Source organism: Pipra filicauda, unplaced genomic scaffold (genome assembly GCF_003945595.2).
Source record: "Pipra filicauda isolate LSUMZ 115617 unplaced genomic scaffold, ASM394559v2 scaffold296_size2174093_pilon, whole genome shotgun sequence".
NCBI classification, from domain to species: domain Eukaryota; kingdom Metazoa; phylum Chordata; class Aves; order Passeriformes; family Pipridae; genus Pipra; species Pipra filicauda.
In genome coordinates this window covers 1,995,315-2,007,942 of record NW_024104416.1, presented here as the reverse complement: position 1 = coordinate 2,007,942, position 12,628 = coordinate 1,995,315, and the positions used below count along the sequence as shown (strand labels likewise).

General features: G+C 38.8%; 1 protein-coding gene across 2 annotated transcripts in view; it reads left to right on the top strand.

Annotated features, from left to right (window-relative positions):
• The window catches only part of ADAMTS18 (ADAM metallopeptidase with thrombospondin type 1 motif 18), a 79,235-nt gene that overhangs the window by 45,457 nt on the left and 21,150 nt on the right, over window positions 1-12,628 (top strand). For both annotated transcript variants that reach the window (XM_027744745.2, XM_027744748.2), the window contains exons 13-16: window positions 2,506-2,678; window positions 4,613-4,743; window positions 4,880-5,003; window positions 6,060-6,304. In XM_027744745.2, coding sequence (XP_027600546.1) covers window positions 2,506-2,678; window positions 4,613-4,743; window positions 4,880-5,003; window positions 6,060-6,304 — 673 coding nt within the window. The remainder of the gene's footprint in view (window positions 1-2,505; window positions 2,679-4,612; window positions 4,744-4,879; window positions 5,004-6,059; window positions 6,305-12,628) is intronic.

The window sequence follows — 12,628 nt, the reverse complement described above, 5'->3', positions numbered from 1 at the left end:
GCAGGATTAATTTAAGCTGCTCTTGTAACATTTTAATAGTTGAATCTTATATGAGGTGGAGTATTTACATCTTTGCATTTATAGTCCTTTTCCAAATCCATCTTTGGAGATTGGTTTTTTTTCTGCTGGCCTTTCTCACTAAACTTCTCCCTTTTCCAATTATCCTCAGCAAGGCCTCATGCATGTCAACCTGTGTATGCCAGCACTGGGGAGTCCACAGAGGGATGAAAGCTTTAGGCTGTGTCTGGATTAGGAGCACAGTACCACTGCAAAAATATTGGCATACCCTCCATGTGCAAGGCATTCCATTGTAAGGGTGGCTCCATGAACAGTTTCTGGAGGCAGTCAACTCAAAATCTACTGGTGGTAGAAACATCCCCCCCAAAATTGTGATTTTGTCAGTGCAGATAATAATCTTGTCTCAGAAATTTGGGTTTGTAGATCTCCATCTAGTTTCCTGTGAATTACTTAACTCTTACTGACATCTTGTTTGTAAAAATGAAGGTGGGGAAGTTTCCATCATTCTCTAGCCAACAGTTTCAGTAATGGGAGTGTACTGTAATTTTAAAATGCTGTAACAGAGCTGGGAAACAGAATGCCTCTTTCAGAGCTTCCCTAGTTTGAGGGAATTTTATCCCATCCTCAAATGCAAGAGTGCAGCTAGAAATCATCATCAAGCCATAAATAATTCTATTATATTGTTTGTTTGGTGGCATTTAGTTGGAAGGAGTTTGCTTCTTCTCCTTACACTAGAGCAGATTTGTTCTCTGGGGTTGAAGGAGGTCAAAAATCATACATGTGCTGAAGCTGTAAAGAAAGTCTGTAGAGAATTGAGTCAGGACCCAAGGGTTTGGCTGCCTTAACTCAAAGCTCTCACCAATTGCACAGAGTCAACATAGATACTCCCTGACTTCACTGATGTTTCATATCCTCCCAACACTTCATAGACTGAATTGCCACCAACTAGGACAGAAAGTTTGACTTTATTTTAAGACTTTCACCATTATACCCAGTATCAGTAGCTAGCAGGTGGCCTCAAGAAAAATCACGGGAAGTTGTGTGGTTTTTTTTTCCACAGCACATTTTGCTTTAACCCAGTTTTAAATACAGCAGCAGGTGGGTGTCCATCTCTTCCTCTGAAAGACTGCTTTTTTCCCCCAGAATTCTGGAAAAGGCAGATACTGGGTATTCACAGCCGATTCAAAACATAAAAAAGCAAGTCCCAGCTTGGTTAGAGGGTTAGACATAGGAGGGTTAAAATTTATAATAAAGCAACCAGAAGCACCTGGATTTTCTCCTCCATGTTCCACTGAACTGTCTCCATGTTACTCAAGGCATGACTGTGTCAAGAGGGTTGCATGGGATACTTGAGTGTGGGGAATAGTTATAACATAGTGTTTAGGGATTTAAACAAACAATACATTGCAAATGTCTTTTATACTATTATTATTTTAAATTTATATTGTTAGTTAATATATATTACTGTTTTTCAATATCTTTTATATTATTCTAGGTTTTTTTCCTTGTTTGTAATATAGGCAAGCTGTCCATGGAAGTTTATAGCTTGTCTTCCAAGTGTGTATGTTCCCTAATTTTAAAAAAAATCATTATATAAATGAGTGCTAGTGCAGCTTTGGTACATTTCTTTTCACTTGATGCAAGAGTCATATAATACAACGAGCAGTTCCTAGAACTTGATGTTTTGAAGATTTGGCTCAGGACTTGCAGATGTGTATCTGAGCATTGTGAAACTGCACAAGTGACATCAGTGAATTCCTAAGTTGAAAAGAGCAGCTCTTGCATTTTGCATTGTTTTACAGTGCCTGTGCCCAGACCAAAGAGTTAAAAAATTAGTATTCAAATAATGTAAGATACTAGCAAAGTAATAGAATACGCTCTTTCCATTCTGTCCAAAATGAAGGGAAATGCCCAGGTAAGGTTTGCTGAAGTGGATGTGACATGTTTAAAATGATCCCTGAATTCCAGCATTTTCCTAAAGCAGCATGACCATGCACAGTCTTTGTTTCCTGTGTTTAAAAGAACATTTTTTCAAAACTGTTTACAAAAGAAATGAACAAGCAAATGTAATCATTTATTCTCTTTATGTTTGACCAGTGTTTTGTTATCCTTTATTAACTCTAATTGCAATAGGTAATTCTTTGCACATGTTCCTGGGTTACAGCAGAGTAAAAATAGCTCTATAACAAGATTGAACCAGGCCAATACCAAATAGCCCTATAAATTTAAATTACTGAAAACATGACTCACCTCAATGGTTGCATCTTTGCTGAGTTTGCAGTGATCCAAGAAGATAATTCATGGCAACTGCTTTGCTTGGTTTTAGGAACCATGAAAATTAATGGCCCATGTAAGAAATACTGATCTCCCAGGACAGTCCATCCAGTGCTGTTCTTTGTATTCTCATACATGTGTAACATGCCAATCACACAAAAAGGACATTTTGCAAAAAATAATTCTTTTCTCTTTTTTTTTTTTTTTTTTCAGGCCACAGTATGGTGGCAAATTCTGCCAAGGTTCCAGTCGTGTTTATCAGCTGTGTAACCACCAGCCCTGCCCAGCAAACAGCCTGGACTTCCGTGCCCAGCAGTGTGCAGAGTACAACAGCAAACCCTTCCGGGGCTGGTACTACAAGTGGAAGCCGTACACCAAAGTGGAAGGTAATTGTGCCCCTCTCTGAGGGACACCCAGGCACAGGGAGCCCTAATTCACCCGTGTTCTTTGGGCAAATATCACCCCGTGTAAGCAAACACACACAGCCAGTTGGTTTGTTTGAGATGTGTTTGCTTTCTAGCAGAGCTGAACCCAGCCTCCTGTGTGATCCTGTGTGGACATGCAGAACTGATTTGGGTTGGGAATCCTAATCCTTGTCCTTAGCGTGACTCCCTGGCTGTTGCTGCCCCTCTCTTTCATTTTATGTTATATTGGTGAGTCTGAAACCCAACCAAAACAATTTCCATGGGTTTTTCAGCATGGGAAATGTAAGCTTCCACAATAACAATACCAGAATCTTCCTTCCTTTGGAATGTTCTCAGATTTCAAAATGTAACAGCAAGTCAACCTTTTGACTTTTCTGCTGGTATAGTCCCATGGCAAGTGGAAAAACAAACAATGTACTGGCATACATTTTTTTAAAGTCATCTTTTGCTAAGAGATCTTTATCAAGTTCAGATCTCAATAACTATTTATTCTTCTTTGTGCAAGCAAGTTTATTTTTACTTTATGCATCTTAATTTTGTGGGTATTTTGAGTCAGTATTCACTTTTATCAGAGAAAACAAACATTTTCTCCAGGTTGAAAGCCCAATTTGTAGCTGCAAATACTTGAATAAAAGTGTGTGGATTATATCACATTGTAGCTGCTTTGTTTAGCACCTGTACAAATTTGCTTTTGATGATAATAAGTATATAATTAAATATATATACACATACATGTACATGGAACTTTCATTCATAGCCTGATTATATTGTTTTCAAAAGTCTTTGCAGACAGTTTTGTGGGTATTTAGAAACCTGTGTCCTAACAGCCAATGTGAACAGAGGAAAGAAGTAAAATGATTTCGCAGCATGTAACAGTGGATGCTGTATAACAGGCAGAATAATGCATCTTGTTTAATAGAAATAAAGGTGGCCTACATTGGTTTTAAAGGTAGGGGCTGCATTTAGTAAAAGGAGCTTAAAATTAGGGACAATACATGTAATTTTCCAAAGTGAGGTGTCCCCCAAGTGACTCTGGACTTGAAAATGCCTGTCCTTGCTCTCTTGGCTGCTTTAAAAATCTCCCCCAAGATCTACATTTATAGACCCAAAAACATGAGCTCATTTTCAAAAGTGTTACAGGTGCTTTTCCTCTCTAGAAAGGACTATTGGAAATCCAGCTGCTGACTCAAGAATAAAAAGATACTATTTTGAATCCAGTTTCATGTTCTTCAGAACTTAGTTGTGCGTTTTGTTTGTTGCACTTACTGTTTGTATTAAAATTGTGATAATATTTACAATTGCATGACTGGTTTTGTCTGTGCAGAATTAACCAGCCCTTTTTAAGCATAACACACCATCCATGTGTAAGAAGAAATTTGACAATGGCTGGGATTTGTTGGAGGAAAAATGCTTTTAGTAGGGGGAAATCTGGCCTCGGTCATAGCTTTCAGCTGAAAATTTTCAGCTGATCATTTTACCGTGTTATAAGTTTTCCAAATTTTAACTGAACTTCAAATAAAATTATTACAGTCTCCCATTTCTCCTAATAAAAATGTAGGTTGAACCTGTGGAACTGAAATCAGGGCACAGCAGCAGAGCTGAGGCAACGTGCATGTTTTCAAGCTGGGTTTGAATTCTTGGTTCTGTGTGCAGACAAGCAAACCCACGTGTGCTTTTAATATAATATAATATAGCATATTTTAAGCTACTCTGTTTAATTCTGTTTCTGCCCATCTTGGTGTCCTAAGATGTCTCCACGCACAATTAATCCTTGTAGCTTGTCCTTTAGGATTCACATGAAACAATAGCAAGGTGATTTTTTTTTTTCCTTTAAAACTGTGCTGCAGGTCTGCTGATGCTTCCTTGTCCTTTTTTGTTTGTTTGTTTTTCCCCAGAGGAAGACAGATGTAAATTGTACTGCACAGCTGAAGACTTTGACTTTTTCTTCGCAATGTCCAGCAAAGTGAAGGATGGAACTCTGTGTTCTCCAAATAATTTTGATGTTTGTATTGATGGAATATGTGAAGTAAGATAAAATTCAGTTTCTTACAACCTATTGTCTATTTTTTTTTAAGTGGGCAGTTGACTCCTTTATGGAAAATGCAGCTGTTTCTTCAAATTCCCTTGTGTCTGAGTCCTTCACTTGTGCCTTTTGGTTGCAGCAAGTAGGGTGTGATCATGGACTTGGTTCCAAAGCTGTGTTGGATGCTTGTGGAGTTTGTAAAGGAGATAATTCAACGTGCAAGTTCTTTAAAGGCCAATACTTGATCCAGCACAAAGCTAATGGTAAGGAAAACTGTTCCACATCATCATCAACTCATTGCTCTGCTCTATCCCCATGTAATATATTTGACTCCTTGCTCATTTGGGCAGTGGCTGAGGGTCCAGATGTGAGCTGAAAATCACAGGGAGAGTGAGAGGAGAGTTCACATTTCTCCTGTTTCTTGGTAACACAAAAGCTATGAGCGTAAGTCTTGGTCAGTTGAACATTCCTCTTGTTTCTTAAGCCACATTTTCCCTGTACGTGTGAATTTCCTCTTAAAAGAGGTTTTAGTATTCAGACAAGTAAAAAAATAGCTGTCAGCAGCTCTGACTGCAGTGGGAGTGTAGAACATATAAAAAGCAATACAGAGCATAATGCCAAACATGACAGTATTTCCGTGTCTATTTTCAAATTAAGTTGCCTGGAAGCTGTCCAGCTGATTCAGTGGAAGATCCAGGCACTGGGAGGTGGACTTTTCTTTAGTGGAACTGTCACAGGCTTCACTGTGCTGCAGTTTCTCAGGCATAAAATGAAGATAAGATTTCTGTACCCAAGGGGGTATTTCGAGGGTCCATTTACTTCTGATCATAAGACATGTCAATACTGCAGTAATATAGGCCAGGAAATTGGTCAGGATGTAGTAATAGAGCACTGGCTGGCAGCAGGGAGATCCTGTGGTATCCAGGGCTTTGTGAAGGCTCTGTACATCCCAGTGCATCTTGTCTGTGATGGTAGCAGTACCTTTCAACTGCTGTAGGGAACTACCAGGAAAACTTGGTAAAACGGTTACAGTGGAGCCACCTTTAGTGTGTTCTGCATTTTTCTAAGGTGAACTTGATTTTTCTTGTCTTTAATCACAAAGAAAAATTTCAGGGATTGAAATATCTCAGAGTTACTCTGATTGCAGGCTACATAACATAGCGGGGTTAAAATCAGAACTGGTTTTTCCTTGTGAAAACTTGGTGGACCAGAACAGCTGTCTTAATTAAACTGCAATAATTTCAGATTGGCTCACAGATGATAAGCCACCTCTGTCTGTATGACAGCTGCAAACACGTTGCTTACTTCTTTCCTTCCAGACTACTACACGGTGGTGACGGTCCCGGCCGGAGCGCGCAGTATCCAGCTCCAGGAGCTGCAGATCTCCACCAGCTACCTTGCAGTCAGAAACCTGGGCAAAAAGTACTATCTGACAGGGGACTGGACAATTGACTGGCCAGGAAAGTTCCCTTTTGCTGGGACAGTTTTTGATTATCAACGCTCTTTTAACCATCCAGAGAGTCTCTATGCTGCAGGACCGACTAATGAGACGCTGGTCTTTGAAGTAAGATTTCTTCTGTTTATTCTTCCCCTGATGTCCATTACAGAATTAATAACGACAGCTGGAGCTCTGCACTGGAGCTCTCAGCAAGATTAAAGAATAGTGTTGAGTCACGATAGCATTCAGAGTTAATTGTGTGGTCCCGCTGGATTGAAAGGCCTTTCACTGCTTTATCAACGTCTGGAGTTTAGTAAACTGTCACAAACTCAGGGAAAAGGAAAGGGCATAAAACACACCATACAGCATCATTTCTCAGTTGCTGCATGATGGTGATAGAGATTATGAATGCATCCCATACGTGGTATACAATAAAACCTAATAATGCAAAAATTAAATGTAACATTATGTCAACAACTCAATGGTAACAGGTTCAAATAATGCTTCTGAAACTGCAGGTGCATGGAGCAGTTTTCACGTCCACCTTGGAACACAGTCAAAGTACCACACATAGTTTCCTGTAGAATTTCCCTTGATTCAGTTGTTTTCTTATATATGTTTATCTCACAATCAAATTCGTATCACCTGCTTTGTCTGCCAGATGTCCTGTGTTGAAACTATAGTTAGTAGAAAGGAAATTTGGTACTTATATTGTTTGTTCCAGTTTTACAATTTCGAAATTGGCCACTACTGCTGCTGTTCTAAGGATAATCTCTTCCTGCATTGGTTTACTTAACTGGATTTTCTTTTAAAATGCAGCAGAACATCTGAGGGTCCATTTCTGGCTGAATCATTGAAGTCTTTGCTCCCTGTTAGCTCTGTTAGTTTGCCTGCTTTGTTGGAAAGCTCTGACAGGTCTTTGGCTTTGTAACTCAGCTGTTATGTCTGTTTTATGAATCCTTCCTTCCCTGTGAGAAGGAAGGAGTCCTCTCCAGAAGGGATTCAGTTCCTTCCCACCCCTTCCAGCAATACTCAGGTTGGTGTAGTGCACCTGGAGAGCAGGGGAGCGAGTGCTGTACCCCCTGTCTGAGGCAGCATCTGCAGTCCTTCCCCCCATCCCCTATCCCTGTCACTGAAATCCACTTCCTGCAGCCTCAGCAGGGAGCCCAGATCTCTCCATCCCACCTCCTTACCCAGCTTGGTTCTGCTGAACCAAGAGAGAGAACAAGCACAGACTGTGACATGAAATATATTCTTCAAGGATTGCATAAACTTTCACAAGTATTCAGTAAAGTGTTTATTTGGAATGCTGAAGAGCTTTACTGTTATTCATACTGACTGAGTAATGTACTTAAACGTGGCTTTAAGAGCCACTGAGGGCCATGGACCATGAACACATGTTAAAGCACTTCAGGGTGAACACATGTTTTAGAATGGACAGTTTGACATGGGTAAAGGGTGTGTATTTTCACAAATTGCCATCCTAACTCTCAATGCCTTTTTGAAACATTTTTCTCCATTGAAGAAATTCATTTTGGGTATGTGTGTTAGCAGGGATCTTCCTTTAGTCCAAGGAAGAGTTTAGTCTGAAAGTTACAGACACGCTCCCCTGACTGCAAATCAGCTCTAAAACAGCCTTACACCAAAGAAACAACCACACTTACAAATACTGTGAAATGTTAAGCTGAGCTCTCAGGAATCTTATTTGTCATAACACAAAGTAGATTTGAGCTGTGTTATTATGGAGTTAAAGTATGAATAATAAATCTCCTGCAAGACGACTTGGCTGCATATTCTGCACATACTTTGCAGAATAAAGATTAAAGAAAAAAATTTTAATGCCAAATAACACTTCTATTTTCATCCTATCAAATTATGCTAAACTGTTTTATTAAGATGTAACATTTAACTGGAGGCTGTTTCTCCTTTCAGAGCTTATTTAAGCTTCCCTTGTATTTTTATTGAAATACCTACACCACTGGCATTGGTAGCTAGGGATTCTGACTGAAAATGTTACTGTTATGTATTCCCCAATTATGGATATCTATGAACTGCAGTTAAGGATTTTTTCCCTTTTAATAATTAAAGCAACATTCAACAAGCTGAATTGTGAAATAAAATGCCAAATTTTGTATTCAGAGATCTGCATTAATTATGATTCACCAGTAACTCTAAGACTCAAAAATGCCAATGAAAACTGAAGAAAATATACTTTGATGAGAAAACACACGTACTGCTGAAGATCTGCTTGGAGCAGTAATAATGAAACAAATCCTACTTCCACTATAAATACCAGAAACTGATAGAAGGCTGAAAAAAGGAGTGTTTAAGCATAATACAGTGTAGCTTTGTTTTCATTTTTATCTCATCTGTAATTTTCAAAGAAGCATACGGGAAAAGTCATGCCAGCAATTTTTTTATTCAATTAAGGTTTTGATAAGATAAGGTTTTCCAGGGTTTGGACCTCAACTTCTTCCTGTAATCTTTAGATTCTTTTTCTTCATTTTGTAATTAGGTTGTATTCAAATGATATTTAATACTTCTTTTCTAGATTAGGTTTGTTGATATTTTCTTTTTCCCCCAGAATACTTCAGTGTGAGCCCTTGTAAAAATGCACACTGCAGGTATTGAGTAAATAAATTGCATGTATAAATACAGGAACTTTTATTATTTGAGTGGGCAGAAAGTATAAGGTTTTGTAGCTGTATTTATTGCCATTCCACTATGACTGAAAGACAGATTAGCACAGCTTGTGCCCACTTCATTCTGTGGTTATAGTTTCGTTCCACATTCGTTTGGTGACTCAAATGGCTCAGGTTTTCTGCTTCATTTCTGCATGCAAACCCATCTGTGTGTATCCAGAAAGCTCAGGTTATGCACGTCCTTGGAGCAGCATTCCCAGCAGAGGATGGGACCAGGCAGGTCTGGCAAGTCTGTGCTGAAGGCAATCACTTCCTTTGAAATGCAGTCATTCTCCAAAATATTTTCTTGAAAGAGACATCTGAAGCGTGTATTAAGAGAGAAGGAGGAGATGCAAACAAGAAAGAAAAAAATCTTTAAGTTCCCTATTGTCTTGCATACCACAAGTTCAGCCTTGCAGTTCTGTGAAATGGTTTGTATTTCTGTTTTCTTGTACAGTATGTTCCTGAGCATCTACTTTTCTGTCAGGCTTTTCAGTAGTTCAGCTGAGCACGTATCATTTAATCAGACTTTGAAGTCCTCAACACTATTCAAAAATGGGTAAGAGACAAGAAAAAGACATAAAAAGTGCTTTTCTTACTTACCCTAGAATTTCACAAAAACCCCTCCCCAGCACATACATGTATTTATATATATTTATGTATATTAAGTGTATGTAATTATGGAAATGGGTCATACCAGAAAAGACAAAGGACAGTGAATCTGTAATTTAACTGGGTTGTGGGAGAAGAAGTACAAATTATAGTGGCTAAATATTTTTCAGAAGAGGAGAAGATGAACATTGTGAGGTGAATGTGGAATGAAATATGTATGACTGCTATTTCCTGAGCACAACTACAGGAGGGGTAAATACATGATGAGATTTTAGGATTCATCAGGATCCTTTCTGGATTGTTCAGGAATTCGTTTCACATGTGGAAGCAAGGGTAAAACCAGTAAAATTGTGTCCTTCAGAACTGGTGTATCAGTGCACCTCTGAAGTTAATATTAGTAGTGTTTTGGTGATTGTGGGTATTTATAAACCAGTAACAGCTGTAATGAAAAATATTCATGGATTCAGAAGGCAGTTCCTGAAATAGCCCAATTTAGATTACATGAAATAACAATCACTGGTCAGGGGGTAGAAATATGATAGTTAGTTGCTAATCTAGGATGAGAAATTGATACCAGCCTTTTAAAATACAGTTTCTGTAGAATATTTATCTCATCTTAAATAGAAATAAGCTGGAATTTTTTTTTATTGTAGTTGAATATATTCAACTCATTTATCTGTCGTTTGGGTTTAGGTAATCCAAGGTCAGCACTTTCAATTTAAAGACCTTGCCAGTGTTTTTCTGTTAACTGAAAAATATTTAAGTTGGGGAGAAACAATCAGTATATTTATCACTCATTTATCCAGCTTTGCAAACAAGAGCTGCCAGTGGGCACCAAAATCCTTTGGAAAAGAGGCTGGCAGAGGCCAAGGGACATTGCCCTCACAGGGCTCTGTCACGACAGAACTCAGAACTCACCTGTGAGATCCATTTGGTGAAATATTCACCCTCCACAACTCACTCAAATCCTGGGAGAGATTCTGAAAGAGCAAAAGAAACTGAACTATTATGTGGGCGTGAAAAACGCTGCATGGCCAGGGATTGATGAACTGACTTAGAAACACAGGAGTTTTATAGTTTGGTTTTCCGTGCTATCAATAAACAGATGAAGAATTGACTGATTTGAGAAGTCAAATATGATTTGAGAAAGCACTGTAAAGTTTTCCAGGATGAGACAGGATCAGTATCCTCACTGAAGTTGACCTCAGTCTTGCTGAATCAAGAAATTGTGAGATCTTTGTGGAAAAAAAAGGAGTTTATTTTGACATCAATAAGTAACAGATGGAAAGGATGCTTTGTAAAGAGGCAGACATCCATGGGAAGAGAAGGTGAATGGAGCTTCAAGGCAGGAATATGTCTAATTAAATCCAGGATATCACTTCCTCTTTATCAATAGAGTAAAACAGGAGAAAGGAGGCCAGGTGGAATGGTTTTACTGATGATGTAGCTGCCACTGGGAGAAAGCCAAGTTGCAGTTATAAAGGATTACATTTATTATTAGCTACTAGATGATAAATTTGTACTGATTTCCCCTAAAGAGAAAGTAGGCTAAAGAGAACTAAGATGTGCTTATAAGATACAGATGTTGATGCAATACAATGGATAAAAGGGTTCTCCTGTAGTGAGGAGAGATTAGCTGGACAGTGTCCCTGAAGGTTGTACATTTAGCATGTGAACAGTGAAAAAATGGAGACACTATAACAACGAAGATAAATTTGAAACAGCTGAAGTAGAAATGAGATCATGTAGGACCTTTCAAGGATACTACTTTTTTTTTTTTTCCTTTTAATGACCTTAGTGGACTTTCTTGAAAAACAGTAGTTTGTCATAAGCTTTTAGTTAGGATTGTGTTTAAAGTTACTTTAGAAATATTGAAGAGATAAAACCCCTTTTGTTTTAAGGTTTGGCTTAAGTACTCAGTGGGTAATTCTTCCTTTACTGCTTTCCAAACAGGTGTTCTCTCACTTTCCTTTGAAGCTCTGGTGTTAGCCACTGTCAAGGATCCCATCCAATAACTGCCCATTCAAGACAATGGTCTTGTTTTAAAACTTGTTTTAAGCAGTTTTCCACCAGCACCATATGCTGCATGCTTAGATTTATCCTACTGAAACCAGAGTAAATTCAGAGAAGTCAATGGAATTAATCTTGACTGAACAGAGAAATCAGAATCTGGCTTAGGATGTTGGATGTTACAATATTTATTGAACAGTGTGTACATCCACAGGGGATGAAAGCTGCAGGTCTCAAGCAGAGCACACCAGGCACTTGTCTTCCACACAAACTTCTCCATCTGCCCTCATGCAGACAGAGTAACTTGCTACATCCCCCTAAAGAAATTTTCAAAGACTTACAGAGCATGGGACTGACCCAGGAAGTGTAGCTGCAATTTGAAGAAACGGATAAAAGCTCCCACGGATGCTGGGATTCAAAGTTGGGGCTCATGCCCATTTTGTAAATTGGGCACATGCAGAATGTGTGCAGCTGAAAATAGTCGTTTACCTGGCTCTTTTCTCTATGCTCATCTTCACTCTATAAGTGATTTGTAAATGTCTGTTAGTCCTCCACAGACCTAATGAGTCTTTTTTAGGCTTGTTACAAGCCAGGCACTAGTATGCCTTCCTGTACATTGGACAAAATATTGTGGAAGAAAGAGGAATTTAGCTTGCTTAAATTAATCTGTCTTAATTCAGCGTGCTGCAAGTAACTTCACATACACATCTTACAGTAAAAAACCCTGAAAAGCACTGAGTCAATCCTAACAAAGCAACATTGGTAGACTCTTTAAAAATCTGCCTGCAAAATAGAGGTATTATACTGGAAACTTAGGATGGCCATGGGAAAAAAATAAAATCTCAAACAAAGGAGCAGATGCACAGCTAGTTTGGAGAATTTATTGGTTTAGCTCTCACATCAAAATTAGCAGCAAAAGGAAAAGGTTCTTTACTCAGGAGAGTTCAGTTTATCCATTGTTTTAACATTTTGTGCCCTAAGCAAAAGCCACAGTTCTTTTTCTTGGGGATAGATCCGGCAGATTCCAGCCGTAGAGCCTGTGGTTTTCCAACTCAAGAAGCTGTAAATTTTATAACTCTGCGCCCTGCGGTCAGAGCTGCTGAGTGTTGTGTCTGAAGTCAGGTGGTTGGTGTGTTAAAGGTAGACA